General features: G+C 57.8%; 1 protein-coding gene across 1 annotated transcript in view; it reads right to left on the bottom strand.

The window, feature by feature from the left end:
* The window catches only part of SNTG2 (syntrophin gamma 2), a 179,580-nt gene that overhangs the window by 92,082 nt on the left and 64,730 nt on the right, over positions 1 to 22,768 (bottom strand). The window contains exons 5-7 of the mRNA XM_078445075.2: positions 16,365 to 16,408; positions 16,219 to 16,260; positions 6,508 to 6,595 (exon numbers count right to left, since the gene is read on the bottom strand). Of these exons, the coding sequence (XP_078301201.1) occupies positions 6,508 to 6,595; positions 16,219 to 16,260; positions 16,365 to 16,408 (174 nt within the window). The remainder of the gene's footprint in view (positions 1 to 6,507; positions 6,596 to 16,218; positions 16,261 to 16,364; positions 16,409 to 22,768) is intronic.

The following is a 22,768-nucleotide window of genomic DNA, read 5'->3' as shown; positions in this document are numbered from 1 at the left end:
TCGCATCAGAACCTTCTACACGCTATTCCTGACTTTCTGTTCTAAATTTCCAAGCTGCTTACTTGTTTGACATTTTCTGATTTCCTTGGCATTGCCAACTGCATTAGTGGACAACATAGAGATAAATCAGATAAGCTTGTGCACAGTGGGTCTGAAAACAAAAAGCCCGTGTCTGGGCAGGGAGCAGAGGTCTGGGGCCAGGAGCCATTCTGAGCTACGGTTTCCTCTTCCGAAAACTGAAGAGGAAAGGAGAGACGGGGCTGAGTGACCTCCACCCCTGCCCTTCTGAAAGGAGGTGCCCTGGGCACCCCCAGCAGCCGATTGTTGGGCAGTAAATCGCATTAGGGAGAGACACCAAACTGCAAGGTAAAGTTGAAGCTGACCTACAGATCGGTTTTGCTTGAGAAAAACCAAGACATCACATTAAATCTCAGAATTCATAAGGGTGCCTGGGTGATTCAATCAGTTGGGCATCTGACTTCAGCTCAGGTCACGATCTCGCGGTTTGTGAGGTCGGGCCCCGCGTCGGGTTCTGTGCTGACGGCTCAGAGCCTGGAGCCTGCTTTGGATTTTGTGTTTCTCTCTCTCTGCCCCTCCCCTGGTCACGCTCTGTCTCTCTCTCAAAAATAAATAAACATTAAAGAGAAATTTAAAAAAAACAACCAGATTTCTGACTTTCCTGGAAAAGAGAGACATCTGAGGCTCCTGACAATAAATCACTGTCCCCTAGCCTCCTCACCACACGGGGCCCAAACCCGCCAGCCACCGGCATCAGGGCCCCCGCCCTGCGGGTCAGTCACGTGAGGTGGCCACGCAGGGACAGAGATGAGCCTGTGTTGGTCACCCCGTCATCAACATCCTTATGATTTCTTGGGAACTGAACCAAGTGCCTCGTAAATGCGGTTTCACCTGCTGCTTCAAAACACGTGCCTCTGCTGGGGGTGTTTACTACAAGCGTCATTTCGCAGAGGAAGAAATTGGAGGGACTCTGTCTGTCACCCACTGACCGCAGTCCTCTCGGGACCGAGGGCTCACACCCGGAGCACCTGGTTCCGGTAAAGGGGAACACGCCCCACCTCCAGGCCTCCGGGGCCACACGACCAGAGCTTATGATCAGCTCCACAAAATTCACGCCGACGGTGAATTTTCAAGGGGAAGGAGAAAGCTTTCCTGCTGTTTCCGATGTCTGAGAATAGCTTCGCAGAGAAAGCTAGATCCGCCGACAACCGGATCCCAAATATTTTTGGCCACAGTAGGAGCATGAGCAGCTCCCGTGTGACTCACAGGTTCAGTCTGTTAATTTTTGTGGTGGGGCCACACGGAGACGGACACCTGTCCACGTAAGTCCACCGGCCACGAGAACCAGGCATCTAGGCTTTACCCTGAGGAGCCCCCTACGGACCCCTGAGCCGATCCAGGGTCCTGGCATGTGACCGTCTGGGTGCTGAGGACGGCGCGGCCGATCTGCCACAGACGCCGGCCGCCAGCCATCACCGCGTGATGTGGCGTGCCCCCTCCCCCACCTGCTGCAGGAAAGGAGTATATGGAGCCGGAACCCCCAAACACTGGAGACGCCTGGTGCTCGGTCGACTTCCTAAGATTAAACTGAAGGTCAGGTGACGTCACGTACGCAGTCATTCCGAAGTCACCAGCCCTCTCGCTGCGGGCGGGCTCGCGGGGCTCTGCAGCCGACTATCGCCACCCCTGCCTGCCGCTGCGGGACTCCTGGGCCACCAGCCACCACGCCCCCACCCCCCGCACCCTTCCCCCATCCCTACAGAACCGATGAGGACCTGGATTCCCCACCGAACACCACGTTCCCGCGCGCGCCGTGCGCAGCCCCAAGGACTCGGGAAATGCGCGCTGTTCTGGGCCCCAAAGACGGCGCCCCAGCGCACCCCTCCTTCCCTGGACCAGCCCCCGCGAACCCGCTGCCCTGGGGCCGTCTCCGCCTGGGCGCTCCGCTAGGCCACGGTGACACAACGCCGCCCTGGCTCCCTGCACCTCCAAGCTCCCCGCGCCCCAGGACAGCGCTGCGGCCAGAGGACACGCGACTGCCGGTCCCAGAGGGCAAAATAAAGGACGTGGAGCGAACGGGAACGTGAGTAGGTCACCCCGCCAGTCATCCTACTGACTTCGGATAAACCGGTGTGTTTTCGTCTACAGCATCCGAGAAGGGAAATCCGAACTGTTGTGATACAGTTTTGGTCACCACCAGTAAAGCCCATTATTTACAGGACGATCAGTTGTCAATAATTGCTAATGATAAAAATAAACTTGGGGTCACAATTCAACATTAGAAAATATACAACAGGAGCACCTGGGGGCTCAGTCGGTGGGGCATCTGACTTCGGCTCAGGTCACGATCTCACCATTCGTGGGCTCAAGCCCCGCGTCAGGCTCTGTGCCGACAGCTCGGAGCCTGGAGCCTAGAGCCTGCTTGGGATTCTGTGTCTCCCTCCCTCTCTCCCCTCTCCCTGCTCGTGCTCTGTCTCTCTCAAAAATAAATATAAAGAAAATTTAAAAAAGAAAATATACAACAAAAAGCTTACAAGAAATATTTATAGAAACTTCTAGCCTACAAAACGAGCTCTCACCTAGGAAATTACACTGGCCTCCCTCATGCAGGGTGGGTGGGGTTTAATGAGGGGGTGGCTGCCGAGAAGGTCCCCCAGGGTCATGCACGGAAAGACCGAAGGACACAGCAATCCCATGCAGCTAACACCCAGAGAAGGAACACATGTCCACACAAAACCCATGTATGAAGGCTCTTGTCCGTATTATTCACAGCGGCTCCAAGGTGGAAACAAACCACCCACCGCTCCCCCCCCCCCCCACCCCGGTCCGCTGATGAAGCAGGGATCACAATGTGGGACCTCATAGAACAGAACAGAACAGGGGGGCTGACACCTGCTACAGCCTCTGCCAGCCTGGAAAACAGGAGCTCAAGTGAGGGACGCAGACGCAGAGGCCACACCGTGTGCGGATCACCTTCACAGAGAGTGTGGAGCAGGAGAGCCCAGACACAGGAGGGGGGCCCATGGGGCCGGGCCAGGGGCTGTGGCCTCTCTGGGGTGATGGGAGGGCTCTGGGACTGGACTCTGAGGGCTGCGTGGCACGCGGAAAACACTACAAACCACTCAAGTGAACGAGCACTTTGAATAGTGGATCTTGGGGACACTTGGGGGGCTCAGCCCGCTGAGCATCTGACTTCAGCTCAGGTCATGATCTCTTGGTTCCCGAGTTCAAGCCCCACATCGGGCTCAGTGCTACAGCACAGAACCCTCTCCAGATCCTCTGTCCCTCTCTCTCTGCCCCTCTCCTGCTTGCATTCTCTCGAAAATAAAACGTTAAAAAAATAAAAAAATAAACAGTGGAAGTTGTGTTATGGGACTTATATCTTAAAAAAACACTAAGAGTCTGAATTTATGCAAAAAAAAAAAAGAGAGAGAGAGAGAGAGAGAGAGAGAGAGAGGCTGCTGACTCCTGTCACCGGCCGTTCATCTTCTCTCCAGCGTGGCGGTCAGGTGTCGAAAGCGGGCACTGTCCTCACGGGCCTGGTGTCCTTGCACCGCCAGTCGCTGCTGTAGTGCACGGCGGGCTTCCACCGATGACCCGGTGCAGGGGTGAGGGTGGGGCAGGCAAGAGCGAGTTGCCGTCCTGCTGCGGCCTACCAGAGGAACCTGCCTGAATTTACGGAGGGATTACGGTGTTTTGGAATAGTAAGGTTTTAACTTTTGAAGATTATACGAAACCAAATAAAGAATAGACGTTTATTGACTCAAGAGAGAATTCAACATCCTTGCCATGTGGGAAGGCTGGCAGGCAGATCGCATGGGGCTTGTTGCCAGGCCACGGCTGGCTGGCCCCCCACACTGGGCCGTGAGCACCCTTACGGGGGTGCTGACGTGCATGCTGAGCCCACCACGAGGGCCAGCGGGACTCAGCCAGGCTGTGCCAGGACATCGGCAGCAAAGCCGGGCAAGTGACGAGGCTGCTGGCTACGCGCAGCTGTGTCGCATCTCTCAACAAAACGTCTCCAGTGCCCCGGCTGATGGTCAGAGGTCCCCGTCGGTCCCTCGGCCAGGGGCACGTGGCCACCCCAGGCCTGTGGTGGCTCTGGGGACAGGCTCCCTGTTGACTCCCCTGGGCACTCCCTCCCCCCACCCCGGCTTCAAGATGCTGCTGGGGTTGCCTGGATTCTGCTGCTTCCGTAGCGTTATCAGAAGCGGTCTGGAGACCCCGGCCGCCCCCTCTGCCGGGAGGTCACCTCACCTGGAAGAAGGCAGATGGAGCCCTAACACGAACGTCTACGCACCAGATCCTGCCCGCCACCCCGTTCCTCCTGCTGCAACGTTACAGGATCAGCTCTCTATCCGCACGGGAAAACACCTACAGGACAGATATGCAGGCCGACCCACAGGGTGGACCCACGGCCCGCCTGGTGGCACAGTGCTGCGAACCGACCACCTTCCACAAACACGATGCCACATACGTGACACCCAAGTGCACGTCCGACACTTGCTAGCCTTTACGTTCTGCTGGAAAGAACCCCCGTGAAACCCTGGTAGCATGTGCTCACAGTCTGAAACGGAAGCCCAGAGCGGCCAGAAGCGACTAAGCTCTTTGCACGAGAGCCACTCACTCTGTGTGCGATTCAGAAGAAACACGACGGACCCTTCTCCAGCCCCCGTGCTGCGGGGGGACACGAAGTCCACAGGCCACCCCTGCCTCTCCATTTCCACCTGCCACCCTAAATCCCCTATCTCACCCGAACCTCCCCTCTGTTATGAACTGAACGTTTGTGTCCTCCAAATTCCTCTGCTGAATTTGGAATTCAACCGAGCCCCTGACAGGAAGTTGTTGGGGCACCTGAAGCAGGTGATGGGTGAGCTTCCAAAAGGCCCCAGGGTCTCCCTGGCTCCCGCCGCACGTGAGGACACAGAGAGGAGAGGCGCCTATGAACCAGGTCCTCCTAAGACGTCCCGCCTCCAGAAGCCAGAGCAAGAAGTGTCTGCTGTCCCGGCCGCCACTGCGCTTTGTTACTGTGGCCGAGTGGACCAGCCCCCCCCCCCCCCCCCCCCCCGAGCCTGTCTTCTCCTCCAAACTGCTGGAGGTGCCCACGGATGCACCCCCTGAGCCCAAAGACCCAGAGCAGCTGGCCGTGGGCAGGAGGTAGTGGCGTCCCCTCTTCGGGCCAGAGGCGCCTGCCTCCCCCACGGACAGCGCACCCTGGGACCGGCGTCCCCCTCCTTCCCCGCAACGGACAGTCTGTCCCGGGAGTAGCGCCCCGCTGGCTCCAGGACCTGCACACGGGCTGCCCCGAGCCGCTCCCCTCACAGGTGCACGTGCACGTCTGCCCAGACCCCACGGGACACGACGCAGTGCTGTGCGTGGTGTTTACTTTTCCAAAGACTGGTCTGATGGTCACCATTCCCACTTCCTGCCGCTCGGGGCACGCTCCTTTCCGTCCACAGCCCCGCGGCCTGTCCTCTTGACCTTGGAGCCCTCTGCGAACTGCGAGGAGCTGGGCTCCTAAGAACGTAGACCCCGAGGGATCTTACTGACGGAGGAGTATCGATTTTCCCGAGAAAGGCGAATAGTGGCCTGGTTACCCCGGTGCGGTCTGACGGGAAAATGGATTCTGAAACTGATTTGCTCAGGTTCTCAGGGAGAGAAAGTAAGAAGTCGACCGAGTTCAATGACTTTCTGTCAAACGTGGGCCCTCCTGCAAGACGGGTTTCCACCACAGACGCGCCCAGAGGACTGCGCCGGCCCCCCCACCACAGGCTTCTGCGGTTGCGGGGAGAAGAGGGAGAGAAAACGCGGAGAACGTGGCCAGCCCAGGGCGGGCGCTGGTCCTCCACAGGACGACACGGAGGGTGGGACCCACCCCCGTCCTCGGGGCACCCGCCCTGCCAGAGCTGGACCTCGAGGGGCCACCAGCAGAGTCACAGCCCCTGCGGGCACGATGGTACCTAACGCCCCCTCTGGCTGAGAGGACCGCACCCCCGCCCCCACTAAACCACTCTGCACCTGTTGTAGAAATGTGGCTGCGGCGGAGTCCGTGAGGGTCATGGTGACAACTCTGACGAAAACGTCTGCATGGACGGGCGACCCATCGCCTCCAAACTGGGTCACAGCCGTGTACGGGAGACGAGCACGAGGCAGGCACTTCAGAGCGTGCCCTTACTACCGTCTTCTCTCTCGCGGGGGATCTCCCAAGTCTACACAGGTACTTCAGGTACAACCTTACTTCCCGTACACGTGTCGGTGCGCACGCAGGAAGCGTGATCAGCGAGCCCACCCGCAGAAGTCAACTGATCCGCACGCAGTAGTCGGATGCCTCCACTAAGGGCTGCGGACGTGGAAACGCAGGGTGTCTATCCGTGCCCCTGCTGCCTCCGAACCCGTGCTGGGGACCTGGCGTATGCCTGTCGGTGCCGTGTCCTGTGCAGACACAGCGAGGCGCGGGAGGACAGTGCCCCGACGGTCTGCCGCCCTTACCTAATGGGAGCTTCAGAAATGCCGGCGCCTCCCTGAGATAGTCAACAGTGATGGCCACCTCGTCGCCAGCGTTTCTCAAAAGATGCACCTGTCAACACGACAAAAAATAACTACTTTACCACCAGGAGAGGATCAAACACAGAATTAAAACAAGAGTCCTATACACCTGGCCTACTTCCCAAGAATTCCACGCCGGTGATTTCCTGAGACACTGAGGGCCTGTGGGCCCCTGGAGGTCTGAGCTCAGGTCTACATGGAGCCTGTGCACACCAGCAGGGACGAGCCGTCTACACGGGCGCTTGTGCACACCATCAGGGGCAAGCCGTCTACACAGATGTTCGTGCATGCTTCCTGCATTCCGTCTACACGGACACTCGTGCACACCAGCAGGGGCAAGCTGTCTACACGGACGCTCGTGCACACCAGCAGGGGCGAGCCATCTACACGGACATTCGTGCACGCCAGCAGGGGCGAGCCTGCATTCAACCAGACCGGGCTCCCCGCCCACCACACGGGCCGTCTCCCCGAAGGTCAAGTCAGGTGAGGACTCAATGTATTGGCACAAAGACCCAAGCGTCAGACGCCGGCAAAACGCACACCGCCACGCAGCTGAGACACGGCTGACCACCAGCCCTGCTCCGGGTCTGAAGCACAATTCTGGAGGGAGGAGCGGGCGCCCCTCCCTGTGCCAACGCATCCCCACCACGGGGCTCTGCTTCCGCCCACGTCCGGTCAGCTTCCCGTGCTCAGCGCGCTCACTGGTGTTGAGGCAGACGTGACGTGGCTGCTCCGGAGCCTGGGATCACGCGGGTGCACGGCTGGGGCACTCCAGGTCAGGCCCAATCAGGGCCGGTGGTCAGCTGTCCGGCCGGCGTGGGGACCCTACGGGCTCGCACTCGGCTCTGTCACCCCCAAGTCCAGATCTCTCAGACACCTGCTGTCGTCCCCTGCACGGCCCTGAGAGCCACACAAAAGCCCTTGTCCGCCGTGACAACGACCACCGGGCACCAGCACCTCCACCCCAGTGGACCTGGGACCACGCCTGCCGGTGGCCTGCGTCACCTCGACCTTGACCTCACACCCAGGCCCCGAATTCCCCCTAAATACTCCGGGCTGCAGACTCACCTCTGCGGCATCCCTCCCACACCTTCCATGTCCTCCCTCATTCCCCGTGGCCATGCATTGATGGCCTCCCGCCTCACTCGGGCCACACCGACCCTGTAAGGATTAAACCACACGGTCCTGTGGCTTTGCCTCTGCTCACACTTGGTCAAGGTGGGTGGACACCTAGCCATCCCTTCCATAGCCGCCTCGTCGGACCTGCTCTCCGGATAGGTGCACACGGGACACGTCCACTGCCAGGGACGAGGTCCAAACCCACCTTCAAACACAGCGTAGGACCAAGTCACTTGGGAGCTCATGGTAGGGGTCAGAGCCCCCAGACCAGGAGGGGGGCCTGGGAGCACCTAGCACCGGCCTCTGCTCGCGGACAGGCCTCAGCAGGCCCTGATGCATCTGTGGGAACCTCGCCACTATGTTCTCTCCGTCTGACCCGAGAGACGGCCACCGGCCACCCGGCCCTAAGCAGCGGCTCCTCCCCGAATGCAGGTGGGGTCGCAGACACTCCACCACATCCGAGGAAGGGCACCGAGGCCCCCGAGACGTCCTGAGCTCGTGTGGCTTTAAACTTCAAAGAGCGAGCGTCCCCTGGATGGAACAGCCCCAGATCTGTGCATGCAGGTGGCCACCTTCAGCGGCCTCTCCAGACTCTTCTTGAAGGAGACGCACACACCCCACCTACGTAAACACCTGCAGCCGTCACAGATCGAATACCACGCACGAGGCTTTCTGGACACGACACGCGTCCAAGCGTTGACGTCTCCTACCTGTTTAGCGGAGACTGATTAACCCCAAAGAACCCGCTGCACCTTTCCGTGAGTCTGCCCTTGTGTGTGGTTCACGAGGCCCCTCAAGAGACACCACTTCGGACAAGGTGATGTTGTGTGCAGGACAGTGAGGCGTGCGGCAAGCGGCCTGAAGGAATTCAGCACTTTCAGCGGCACACGGGGCCCCCTCCCCCCCTCTGCCCACCGCGATGCTCTGGACGCCCACGTGGGGGCCACGAAGGCTCCGCTTCATTGTGCGTCTTCCCCAGTTTGGTGCAAGGCTTGTGTGCGTGTTCAGAAATGTCTGCGAACGGGGGCGTCTGGGGGGCTCGGTCGGTTAACCTCGGTTCAGATCGTGATCTCGCGGTTCGTGAGTTCGAGCCCCACATCCGGCTCACTGCTTATCAGCCTGTCAGCCCCAAGCCTGCTCCAGGTTCTCTGTTCCCCCCTCTGCCCCTTCCCTGCTTGCGCTCGTCCAACAATAAAAAAACCGTCTGGGACACTCGTCATTAATGCCTCCACGCTCACCAAAGGGCTCCAAGACCATCTCTCCCCTCAAGACATCACCGGAAGACTGACAGGTGCAGGGGCAGACACCTGACTGCAGCCTGGAGGTCGGATGGCTCCTTGCCACCCAGAGCGACACACAACTGCCTTGTGCATCTAATCAGAGTCTCCTCTCCTCCTGCGTCACTGACCCTGGGGCACATCGGTCCCACCCCCACAGGGCAGCTGGGGGCTGCAGACTCCAGCTTCAGATTCCCACCTGTGCCCTCAGCTTCCTGCAGCCATGTCAGGGACCTTTCCTTTTAAGGAAAGATTCAACTTCCGCATGAATTTTCCAAGCTTTTTTATTTTTTAATTTTTTAGCTTTTTATTTTTTGAGGGCGAGAACATGTGAGCAGGAGAGGGGCAGAGAGAGAGAGAGAAAGAATATCCCAAACAGGCTCCAGGCTCCGTGGTGTCCGTACAGAGCCTGACTCGGGGCTCCGACCCACAAACCATGAGATCATGACCTGAGCCTAAGTTAAGATTCGGATGCTCAACCGACTGGTCCCCCCAGGCACCCCGAATTTTCCCGAGCGTTTAACAAAAGCCACTCAAGCCATTCAAACCCCCGGGGTCTTAGCGCGTTGGTGGGGAGCTTCCACAACAGAAGTTTATCTGCCAGGGTCAGAGGCCAGAGCCTAAGGTCAGGGGCCAGCGGGGCTGGACACCCGTGAGGCTCCTCCCCAGCCACGGACGGTGTGAACGGTGGGCGGCGTGAGCTCGAGCGTCTCTCCTGGCAGGGACACTGATCCCACCCCGGGACCCGCCCATGACCTGACTGAACCCCCATCACCTCCACGGGCCCACCTGCTAAGGGCACCCAGGGGCCAGAGGCACCGCATGGGAACGTGGGCACAAACCCTCCCTCCGTCCACACCAGGGGCTGGAAAGTGGCGCAGGGCAGGTGAGCTGAGACATCAGCGCGAATTATCCGCCGCGTCTCGCACACTCGCCTCCATGCACGAGGCCCGCAGGGCAGAGAAAACCAGTCCCTGTGCGCGCGGGGCTGGGGCGCGCGCGGGGCTGGGGCGCGCGCGGGGCTGGGGCGCGCGCGCATGCTCACAGGCTCCAGCCCAGCCTGGCCCTCCCCGGGCCTCCTCTGTTCCCTGAGGTCGGGTCGCCTGGCCGGCCGCGCTCACAGGGTCCTATGCCTGACCTTGCCGAGCTCCCGGGGTGTCTGCACCCCATGTGTCCTCCACGGTACCTGCCGCTCCGGGTGGCCCCATGTGACGCCTCACCCTCTTCGTGCAGCTCCGATTCCCGGACCCGTCACTGCACCCCTTGACCCCTCACCCTCTGGCATCACGGCCACCGCTGACCATCGGTCCTGTGGTGCAGGCGGCACCGCGTGGCCGGAGGGACACAAGTGGCCGATCAGCCTCGTGCCATCCTCGTGGCCTCATTCTAGGGGGGCTCTGAGCGCGTGAGGCTGCGTCCTCATCCCCGCTCCCTGAGGGGACCTTCCTCCTCGTCTCCTCTCGGCTGAACCCCGAGGTCACCTCCTCTCCCTGAGGTCAGTCAGCTGCAGGTCACCACCCCCCGCTCTGGGCGTGCGTCAGCCCAGGGATCCCCCACCCCGGAGGCTGCACCTGCGCCTGGTGAGCGGCCCTGGAGCAGGAACAGCCCACGGCGCCCCCCCCCCCCCCCCAGCACCTCGTCCCGCTGCCCTTGGAAGAAAACGCTGGCAAACACTGTCGGCCCCCAGGCAGGCTACCCTCGCTGACTCCCCTGAGGCGGCCTCTGCCCGCCAAGCTCTACAGCCGTCCTCCTCTGTGCCTCCAGGGACGTCTCAGATGCCCGGCCCGGGCGGTAACGTCACACTGTCCACTCGCCTCCAGGATCCCACGCCATCCCCCCCACGCCCCCGCCGAGATTTCTTTCCTGAATTCGAATGTGGGAGATTTAAGGGGCTGCCCCTGGGCCCTCCTTCCGCATGTGTAACTGTCATTCTGAGCCATGAGAGAACTATTCGTGTGTATCCCATAATTATATTCCCAATATTTTCCTCACAACTCAAAGTAACAGACTCTGCTAATGTATCATTCAAACAGAGATAATCCATTTTTTATTAAATTTTTTTTAATGTTTATTTTTGAGAGACAGAGCACGGGGCGGGGGAGGGGCAGAGAGATCAGGAGACACAGAATCCGAAGCAGGCTCCAGGCTCGAGCTGTCAGCACAGAGCCCCACGTGGGGCTCGAACTCATGGAGTGTGAGATCGTGACCTGAGTTGAAGTCGGACGCTCAACCGAGTGAGCCACCCAGGCGCCCCTCCTTTATATATATATTTTAACGATAATCGTATAGCAATATGTCACAGTTGGTTAATAGCTTTATGTGTCCACTTGGGTAGGCTACGGTACCCAGCTACCTAGGTGTTGCTGTAAAGGTATTTCGTGGATGTGACTGATGTCTGCAGTCAGGGACTTTGAGTAGAGCTGGTCACCCTCCATACTGCAGGTGGGCCTCATCTAATTAGTTGAAGGCTTTAAGATAAAATTTGAGGATTCTGAGGAAGAAAACATTTCTATTAGCGGAAGCCACAAATTCTGCCTGAGAGCTTCAAGCCTCAAGCTCTGACCTCCAGAGTTCCCTCCTTCTCTGTCTCTCCCCGTCTGTGTGTCGGTCCGTCTCTCTCTCTCTCTCTCTCTCTCTCTCTCTCTCTCTCTCACACACACACACACACACAGAAATCCAGTATCTCCCTCGATGGCTCTGTTTCTCTACTAGAACCCCAAAACAGTACCCATCATTAAAACAATCCTTGAAATAATAGTCGGTGGTTCATAATTTGGCAAGAACAAAGTGTGGTTTGAGGTAATCGATTGGGGGCCTGATTGGTTTGTGTGTAAGATCAGGGAGGTTTGAGAAAAACCTTTCCTTCCTTCTGAGTTAGAACATGATAGATCATGTTCTGAGATGACAGCAGAAAGTATCTGTCATCCTCTGTCACTCTGGAGGAAGCCAGCCTCCGATAGGACACGTGGGGATTCCCTCCACCACTTTCACACCCCAGAAAACCAGCCACGCTGGCAAACACACGGAACCCCAGCTGCAATCCCCACTGCCGTCCAGGTGCGCTCTGCTCCGTGGCAAGTGACGCCCTCCACCGGCACAGCGACCTTCCCTCGTCTGTAGGTTCCAGCTGTTGGCAGAAACAGCCTGCTTTCGGAGGGCAGCACTGGGGCCATGCCAGCGACCTGTCGGTCTCTGCTCCACAGGACCCGGGGCCTCTCAGGGGGCATCGTGGTTTGCTACGTGGGGACACCATGCTTATCCAACTTGGGGGAAGCGAGGCAGCACCCTGGAGGACCTGGTGATGTGAGGGAGAGAGAAACGACCCCACAAACACGTGCAAGCCTGGGACGCCCATGGGCTTTGCTGGTGGCCTGGGGCAGGTCAGACACTCCGGCCGAAGGACAAACTGCTGCAGGTTGCACCCCTACGGCGAGGAAGCCTACCAAACCCCCGGAGGTCTCTGTGGATCCTGACGGGACATCAGCCCCATCTGCGCTTTCCAGACGGCCGATCGTGACAAGGCTCAGCACCGTAGTCACACGGCCGCCACGTAAGGGCTCAGCAACCCAGGCAGCACGGCCCAAGATCCGAAGGGGCGGGGGGTCCGTGCAGACAGGCCCTGTAGGCGGCTCCTGGGGGAGGCCAACAGGACAATCACACGCACACCCTCGGGTGTGGGACTAAAGCCACGTCAGGAAAACCGTATCTGCTAATACATATGCTCTCGTCCTGAAAAGGCTCCTTGGGAGAGCAGGCTGGTCCCCGGGCTCTGGCAGGGTCTCGGTGATCGACCTCGGGCCAACGAGCCACAACACACAGTAACTGTCCACCGAGGCTTGCCTGTCACCCGCCCCACTACCCCTGGGGACCGGGCTGGACCGGGTCTTGGTGGAAGAGGTGAGCCCGTGAACAGGACTCTCGACTACCACGGCTCCTTCCACGGCCACGTGACACCTCGCTCGTAAACCACAACCACGACACAATCACAAGTTTTATTTCCCACTCCTTGATTTTGAACTCTACTGATTAAGAGGTCTGGACGTTCGGGAGGAATCATGCTGACCCTAAGGCATCTAGTGAAATCTCTGTGTGGTGCTGGCTGAGTCCAGTGTGCCGTGGGGTTGAGAACCACCTCCCCCGCAACTTTCCAACTCAGGAGTGAGAGAGTATTGTCATCAAGTTATCTCTACCTGTCTGTCAACCTACCCATCACTCATCTCCATCACCTACCTATCTACTTCTATCATGGAATCTTCCACCAATCATCTACCATCTATTATCTATCTATCTATCTATCATCTGTTATCTATCTACAATCTATCATCTATCTATCTAATCTAATCGCGTCCGTCCATCCATCCACCCATCCATCCGTCTGTCTGTCTGTCGTCCATCCATGCATTTTAGCCTGTCTCTCCATCCAGCTCTAACGCTCCTTCCCACAAGATGGGAAGGCTGCTGGAATCTTCTGTCAGTTCACGGCATCAGAGCTTCTGGGCAGGTCCTCATGGGAGCAGGACAGAGGGCACTGTAACCCCCGACCCCTGAAGAGAATATGTGGGGGGTTGCGCAAGGAGGCAGAGGGCGACGCCCCTGGGACGGGGTGACAGGCATCTCAAGGGCTCAGTGTCTCTCCCAGGAGCTGAGAGCAGACACAGGATCGGGTGGCTCGCCGCCAGCAGGGGTGCAGCTTTCGCTCCCCCGTCAGACCACACTCAACCCTGAGGGTGGAGGCCTCGTTCCGCATGATCCGATGCCATAGTATCAGGCGTAAAAGACGTCCCACGCATATCTGTCGTGGGTGACCTGGGGGAAGCGAGTGTCCGCTCTCAGGGAAACCCTTCTGTCCTGGCTCACCCCTGGGGCAGACTGTGGCGGCACAGCCGGGACAAGGGACCCGCCACCCCGTTTTCTTTGTTTTGTCCTCAACATGTAGTTGACTTTATTTCTGTGGGTTACGTTCAAACCCACCTGAACTTAGAAACTGTCCCGAGGCCTCCGTGAGAACAAAAGTCCTACCGATGACTGAAATATGTACAAAAAGGACTAATTTCAACTTAAATAGGAGGCTCTGGAAGTTAGTGAATTTTTACTGATTACGGCAATTTTCATCCGTGTGTTCGCAGCACCTGAGAACTCAGTCTGCTACGTGAGACCACAAGTAACATCTGATCACAAATCGGAGAGGTCTTCTACGGTTTCTGACCCTGTTGCGGAAAAATGAAACCCGTCACGCGGTCCGGACAGCACAGACCCTGCTCCAGCCCTCGACTGCCATGAGCTCTGCCTGCACACCCACCACGGCCCCCGCTCCTCGCTGACCCGCGTGGCCGGGGACCCGCTGCGTGAGCAGTCACCTCCTCTCCAGGCACCTCCTAGCTCCGAAGGCGGGTGTCAGGCTCTGACTTTCCGTTTTCTCGGGTGACGGGTCTCAGAACGCGCCCAACGCACACACGTGCCCAAGGACACTTACTCCCTGCCATGGCAGTTCTGATGACAGACGTCGACGTGGAAAAAAATACACAGTGTATTAGAAAGAGGGAAAGTTGCATGTTTATTCCCACAGACGCATTACGTGGAAATAAACAGACTTCTGTCCCCATCACGTATCAGAACTCTTCCAAAGCTTGGGCAGAATGCGGGTGATTACGATTCATTTTGTGGATCCTTTGTGTTGAGCAAAACCGACATTTGTCCTTTTAGAATTAACTGAAGCTAGAATTCACTCTTCAGGCGAGCGTGTGAGACTATGATTTCTGAGGTCTTCACAAATTTAATATTTTTATGAACTTTATGAACCTGAACAATGGAATCTGTCTCATTAGCAGTGTTGCAATCACGTGTTTTCTGTCACCTAAGAATGTAGACGTGGGGGTCCTGGGGGTGCTCAGGCAGTTGAGCGTCTGACTCCTGATTTTGGCTCAGGTCTTGATCTCAGGGTTGGTGGGTTCAAGCCCCACATTGGGCTCTGTGCTGATGGTGTGGAGCCTGCTTGGGATTCTCCTGCCCTCTCCCTCGGTCTCTCTCCCTGACACACTCTCTCTAAAATAAAAAAGGAGGCAGACATATAATTTGATAGTGTGATTTTAAAAGTATATTTGTGTCAAATATTAGAATATCTCTGTTTACAAGGTATGCACCTCGTTTACTCAAGAATTGGTTTCTTGGATGAATGCTGGACCGAGGAGGGGTCACTGTGGTGCACAAGGCCCCCCCCCCGAGTCATGGGCTTCTTCACCCTAACAAAACCTTTGCAGAGAACGTCGCTTGAGACCAAGAAACACGTTTATCCCCAGTGTGAGCGCCTTCCCCACACCTGGCACAGGTCCAGGGCCCCGAGCGAGGAGGGGGGATGGCGAACAACTCTTCACGGGCTGAGATTACTGGGGACTCTGTGCCAGTGTCGTGGAAGTTCAGGGGGACCGCATCAGCGGACTTTGCCCTACGTGAGCCAGGAGGTGGCTTCTTGGAAAGATAAACACTGATGGATGGACGCACGCCGACCCTTCCCAGGGACAGTAATACATTATGCTTGGTTCCCTGTAACGTGCAGAGTAAAGTCCCTGTGGGGGGCACCGACACCTCTGGGGGAGGCGTTCCTTCCCGCCTCGCCCCCCGTGACCGCCCCTGCTCTGCACTTGACCGCACCACCCACCCGTCCCCCACCTTCTCGGTTTCAAGAGCCAGCTTAAACGCCTCCCCACCTTGGTGCCGTCCTGGCCGCAGCCACACGTGAGCACATAGGGCTTCTCCGTGCCCAACTTCACGTGGATGTTCATTTCACCCCTGCTGGCATCCTGCACCTGACCTGACCTGGACAAAGTCCTCTCCCACAGAAGGAAGGCTGGAGCACGTGCGTGTCGACAAGCCCTTGTCCCAGACGGTCACCAGGTGCGTGTGTCACGGGACATCCTGCCCGGTCTGCCCACGTTACACACCAGCGTGCTCCAGCAAGCCAGCGGTCCTCACTGCCCCGGGGGCTGGGTCCACACTCCCCGAACTCAGTCCCCCAGTTGGAATAGGAGCAGTTCCTTCCACCCTGCTCAGCCCGTGAGCACCCGTCACACAGCGTACGGGACGCGCCTCGCTGCCACGCTGGGCTTTTCACGCAGGTCCTCTGGGAGCACCCTCACTAAGTTTTCTAAGCTTTCCTTCCAATTATGGAGCTCTGTGTCTAGGAACGCACTCAGTGAAATACAACTTAGAGAGAAAAACCGTTACGATAGAAGAACACAAATAAGAAACGAGGCACACTCACCACTTCCTCATGGGTCGCGTGTTCTACGTTAATGCCGTTCACCTGAGTAGACAACAAATTGAGAGCTGAAAATTGTGAGGATGATCACCGATTACTGTCACTTTAAAATACACAACAGGGCGGAGGCTCAAGTTTAAAATACTGACCTGCAGGACGGCGTCTCCGACGAACAACATCCCTGTCTGGTCGGCTGCAGGGTTGCAAAAGTGGCAACAGTGTTAAGAAAAATTGAGGTCATTGCTCTTTTTAGGGCCCCGTTTAAGCTCAGTGTCCACAGCAACTGGAATGGCTTATGTGTGTGCCCACGTGTGTGCGTGTGTGTGCACACACATGGGTGAACACAGGTACATGTGTGCACACGTGTGGGCTGTGAGTGAACATGTGTGTGAGATGTGTGCGCACACGTGTGGGGTGAACACACGTGGGAATGTGTGCAGGGGGCACATACATGTGTGTTGTGTGTGCGACACGCAGGGGTGTTCAGTGTGAGTGTGCGTGGGTGTGCGCGGGCCTGTGGTGTGCAATATGTGTGTGAGCGTGCGTGCCTGTGCAGGTGTGCAGCAGGTGTGTGTGGGTGCGCGTACAAGGGCCCGTGCAGGTGTGGGAAGTGCCAGCACAAGGCGGTAGGCAGGTCCCGCCCATCAAGCTGAGCACGTTAAGGGAGTTCCTCCCCAGACACACAAGAGCCCTTTAATACGGAAAGAAGTTCATCACGTTCTCAGAAAGTCGGCTTCCCGGTTTTCATCAAGTCGGCACAGGCCGTGAAGCAGGAAACCCAGAAACCCTTTAGCATTTCCACTCTTTCTTGGGGACAAATTTACACAGACGGTTTTAATTAAAGAGACCGTGCGGAGACCGGAGGCTCGCGGTGCCGGCCGCGTTACCACTCCGGTCCTCAGACGCAGAGACGGCTTCCAGGAAGACTGACGCACCTGCCCCAAATAGAAGGTGCTGCGGTTTCCTGCCTTCATGCGGACTGGTTTTAATTTTTAAGTCTTTGGTTAAATATTGGAAGCCAGAGAGTACGCTCTTCTTTAAACACTGCAATTCTCTTCACGCTCCCTGTATGTATTTAAGGTGAGTTAATATTACTTCTGGTCATTGTAATGACATTAAACTTTGTTGAAAATGAAATACAGCCCACATCACTAAACGTAATGGTACTGATCTCAGCTAGCTAACAGGGTTCTCACTTCCACGGCAGCTTTGCCCAGAAAAGCCGCGTGACCCATTGGTGTGACCAATGTCCCTGTCTCTGTCTCCCGGTCTCTCTCCTGCTCTCCTTCGTCCTTCCTGCACCCCCTCCAGCTCTGAGCTGGGGGCAGAGAACAGGACAATGCTGGCTTCAGGGGCTCACAGTCTACCAGGTGAAAATCCACACAGGGCAACAGAAGGATTACTGACTACTGGCTATACAGATTCTTTGTAATATGTGCACGGTAGAGTCCCCACCTAAACAGAGTCCTGACCCAGCACGAGAGGTGTGCATGGCGTTTGAAAAACCCCAGGTGCAGGACACTTAACTTTGTGGGTGCAGTGGGGGCCTCAGAAAACCTAGAACACAGACACCAGAGTTTCCCTTGCAGCCGAACGGTAAAAGGGAGAGCACGCGAGCGAGGGGTCCCTCCAGGCTCAGTCGGGTGGAACGGGGTGAGGCAAGCCGGACCGAGGAGGCGGCTGCGGGGGCCAGCGGCCACGTTGTGTGAGGCCTTGAACACCATGTTACAGGTGGGACAGAATTTCAGGATGCCGCATCCTTCAGAGCAGGGCTAAACCTCTCGACACCTCCCTTCGTGATTCCCACATAATTGCCTCCACTGAATTTCAGTGAATGATACTTTCATCCCGAGTCGCTCTGAAAAAATGGCATCTATAGGAAAGGTGAACTCAGGTAGTAAGGAATTCAACCTTATCTGAATTTTTCTTTTTTTGGTTCCAGACATTCAGATGTGAAGTCTTAAAAGTCTGAACAGTGAGGTCTTTATTTGCGAAGTTATACAAATCTTTTCAATAGATGTTAACATATATTTACATATGGAGATATAATCATGTCATGTGCATGTATGATCTCTGTCTTTGCTGTGTCTGTGCCTAAAACCCACTGACTCCCAGCCCCACCTGGCCCGTCTGAACTCCTGGTTCTCAGCCCTCAGAACAGACACCTGAACCCTCCACCTCCTTGCTCCCACCACCCCCTTTCCATTCCTGGGACCAGCCCCTCTGCAGCTGTGGGACATCTCTCTCCAGCTGTGGGACCAGCCGTACAACTGAGCCACCCCCTTGACTCTACTGGGGCCAGGCTGTCTCTCATGATCAGAACGACTTCCTCCCCGTGCACCTGTCACTGTACTCTCACATGAAGCCTTCTACCGCCTCCCAGCTCTCTCTGTCCACACGGACCAAGGAAGGGCCTCTGGTGGCGGCTCAGTCTGTGGTCAGGCCTCCCCGAAGATGCTGTCTAACTCCTGCTCCCTCAACACGGTCTGTGTCCCCATCCCTGCTCAGGCACTGACCATCTGTTCCCAAGCCCACATCGCCACCAAGTCACTGCTCCTTTGTGGAGAGAAACTATGGCCTTTGATACTGACTTCTGCTCGATTACCTGCTATTAAAACTTAACTATTCTTGTCTTCACTTTTATGAGAGAGAAAAAGAACAATAATAAGAGTTATTTGTTAAAATTGAACAACCAGTAACAAAAAAGTGACAGTGTCAGCAGTTGTTAAAAGTAACCTTGATACCTTGGATTGCTGTATAACCCACGCTGATGTCTCAGAAATACCCCGCCTCCCAACTCACTCACACACACACACACGCACACACACACGGGCTCTGCAGAAACCCCAAGTGACTGTAGAATCACAGGGAAAGACTGATCACCTTCAGTAATTTGGATCTGATTTTCTGAAAATAAACTCCTGTCCAGAACACCCCCCATTCCTGGCAATTCTGTAGGAAGCATAGGGTGCAACAGGGTCCCACAAGGTGCATGTGACACAGTCCCACAAGGTGTGACACGGTCCCCCAGGGTGCGACAGGGTCCCACAGGGTGCGACAGGGCCTTCAGGGTGTGACAGGGTCCCACGGGGTGCGACAGGGCCCCCAGAGTTTGACAGGGTCCCTTAGGGTGCAACAGAGTCCCACAGGGTGCGACAAGGCCCCCGCAGGGTGCGACAAGGTCCCGCAGGGTGCGACACGGTCCCGCAGGGTATGACAAGGCCCCCGCAGGGTATGACAAGGCCCCCGCAGGGTGTGACAAAGCCCCCGCAGGGTGTGACAGGATCCCACAGAGCTTCAGCATTTCTCACCCAGAGGATGAGTCCACTTCTATTATCTGTTTCAAGTTCTGTTTATTTCGACAGGTTTAAAATCATGCCATTCATTGGTTTGTTTCCAGTAAACAAGAAGAGGCACGGAAACGCTCTTCATCCGACTCTCTCCACCCCTAACTCGGTCCAGGATTGGCCCCGGGGCCTCCTCCCCCAAAGGGCCGGCTCTCTGGACACGGGAAGTAGACTGGGGTTTGGTGAAAGAACCAGGGGGAGGCGAGTGTGGCGAGAAACTCTGCTCCCACTCTGCACTCAGCCGCCCCAAGCGGGAGGGGCGTCTCAGGCTGTGTGCGCACGACTCCGGTCGGGTGCAGCCTAACCCATCTCAGAGCGGGGTCTACCGAGATCCACGGACCCCCAGAAGGGGTCAGGGGCTGACCTGCTATCGCCATGGGCACGCGGGCCTGCGTGTCTGGACCTCGTTCTACACGCTGAAGGCGGGCTCCCCCACGGAACCGACAGGAAGGTGGGGGCCCCGCGGGCACCTCTGCTGGTTCAGGGGCAGTGAGACGGGAGCCCAGCACACGGGCCCTGGATCTGAGCGGTGTCACTGCAAGGCTGCGGCACCCTGAATCAGTCACGTCTACGAGAATGGAGCTCAGACTCTTCCCTCTGCTTCCTGAGGCGGCTGGTGCTCGGCTCCCCGGGCACCTGTTGCACATTCACTGGGCGTGCAAGACGGCAGGGGTCTCGAAGGGCTCAGCGTCGGCTACCGATTCAGGAGTTAGTGCCGACTGGAAGCAGGGAAGGGGGAGGGGGAAGCTTTAACATGCAATCAGCTAAACTGATGAAATATCCCGGATGTGAAAATAAATCAATCGCAAATCTATACGGTGATGACATACTCATGGCAGTGAGACGCCAGATGCAAGTGAAAATTCTAGAGAAGGCTGGAAATCAGGGGCCCAGGGGACCCACAGCTGCCCCCCACGCAGCTCGGACACCCTGAGGTCTAAGGACCCCAAGGCCGCAGCTTCAGAAGCTCGGGCCCTGCAGGCTGGAGAGCTGGGCAGGCAGCGGGCCCGCCTCACCTCTGCTTCCCCTCAGAGAAATCCCCACACGTGGCTGCAGAAATGCTGTCCTGTGTCACGTGCGAACATCTGCTCGAAGAGCACAGCGTGTCTGCTCCCAGTCTCACACTCAGCGGGGCCTTACGAGAACCCACATTTCACCCGGGACACTTACTCGCTTTTAACAACGGAAGTTTCGCGTGCAAGACCCTGGCTCTCATCCGTTTCGCCCTTGCTAACGCACAAGCTCCTCTCTTTCCCTCCCTCTTGTTGAAATTTTCTGGGTAGTTTCGAGAGGGCCCACGTGTCTCCTGAACACGGGCCTCCAACCAGCCACCGGCCGGGCCTGCCCACACGCCCACCCGAACGATGCCGTGATACCCGGACTTGCTCCGCGGCCGGGAACGGACCGGGTCTCCGAGCGCGTCCGGCCGGCGGCGGAAGAACTAGATGTGGGACAGCGCAGGTTTGCGACGGGGCCGCCCCCGCCCCCGGGCGCGGCCTCAGTGGACAGGCCGGGCGAGCGCCTCCTCCCTCCCGCGGGGCGTTGGCGAGCGGCGGGGGCGGGGGCGCGGCTGCGCCGCAGCAGCGGGAGGAGCCCGTCGGGGTGACAGCGGGGTGACGGCCGCCAGCCGTCCAGCGCCTCCCTGTGCTCGCTCTCTGCACGCGGCACGAAGCTCCGCGCTTCTTTTCTGCCACATCGAGAGGCTCCCTGTGAACGTCGTTCTCTGCGGAGACGCTCTTCTCCCCCTTAATCCCGCACAGTGCGAAGCGGGTAATCGAAGAGCAGCTTCCGTGACCGACCCCCGAGAGAGGAGCCACGCTGCTTTCGCTTTTCCAAAAGCGTAAATGTTCTCAAGGTCTGTGTGCGACTCCACACACGCACAACCACGGTGGCGCTGGCGCGTCTGCGACGCGGGCAGGCGAGGGGGTGGGGTCTGCACCCCAAGAAGGGTGGGGGAAGCCCGGCGAGGCAGAGCTGCCGTGGGAACGAGGCTGAGGCACGACGCGCGGGGTCAGTGGGTGACCAAGGCCAGCCACACGCAAAGGGCTGAATCTCTGCCCGGCGTTTACGGTTTTGTGACCGGACAGGGTCGCTGGCTACTCCTGGGCAAGGACACAGAAGCGCCACACAGAGAATGAAGCATCAAGTTCAAAGGATGCGGCCACACTCACCACACCTGCATGCTCAGCGTGAACACCCCACCCACGCAGAACTCCTTGCTGGCTCTGGACATCTCCCTCCACCTCCTGCCACCTACGGCTGGTTCAGGTTTTTCTTTTTAATTTTTTTTTTTTTTGAGAGACAGAGCATGAGCAGGGGAGTGGCAGACACAGAGGGAGACACAGAACCCCAAGCAGGCTCCAGGCTCTGAACCGTCAGCACAGAGCCCGACGCGGGGCTCGAACTCACACACCGCGAGATCATGACGTGAGCCGAAGCCGGACGCTCAACCGACTGAGCCACCCAGGCGCCCCACTGGTTCAGGTTTTTAAGTGGAATTCTGGGTGATGACAGCACTCAGCCACCCTGAGGGGCCCGCACTTCCGCATCCTGGGCAGGTGTGGACGGGTGGGCCTGGGGAGGTGCACTCAACACCGCCAGGGAGTAGACACGCAGGAGCGCACCCGAGACTGATCTCAGGCAGAGCTGCGTCCCCGCACAACAGGCTGGCTCAGCTCCGAGCACACAACACAACTCCACGTGACACACCTCTATGCTGCGAGAGGAAAACCAAACATGCCCCGCCCCCCCTCCCGGTTCTGAGCAATTTCTGTGGGGCGTCTATTACCTACCAGGTGTGGGCCCAAACTAGGAAGACACCCTCGCCTGCTAAATACCTCGCTCCTCACTGGCGGGATCAACAGGGCAGCTTGAGCTGCACGAGACTGCGATGCCCTCTCTGCAGCCCCGGACTCGAGAAACCAGGGTCGGGCCCCGTCAGCACCGCACGCCGCAGAGGCCGCTGGTCAGCCTGCGGCTCCCACGGGATGTGCTGCTGCCCTCAAGAAAAGAGTGAACGCCCCTCACCGCGCCCACCGACAGAGGGTCTGTGGTGCCCCTGGCGGCCTCTGGGGTAACCCGGGGACCCGGCTGGTCCAGCTGCCCCGCCTCTCCTGTGAAATCTTAGCGCACCCGCTGCGCAGGCCCGACTTCCGGTGCCCGGCCAGAACGCCGCGCTGATCACTTCACAGCAAGGAGAGCAAAGC

The sequence above is a fragment of the Panthera onca genome, chromosome A3 (genome assembly GCF_046562875.1).
Source record: "Panthera onca isolate mPanOnc1 chromosome A3, mPanOnc1 haplotype 2, whole genome shotgun sequence".
Lineage (NCBI taxonomy): Eukaryota > Metazoa > Chordata > Mammalia > Carnivora > Felidae > Panthera > Panthera onca.
This window is presented reverse-complemented; position numbering and strand designations above follow the sequence as displayed.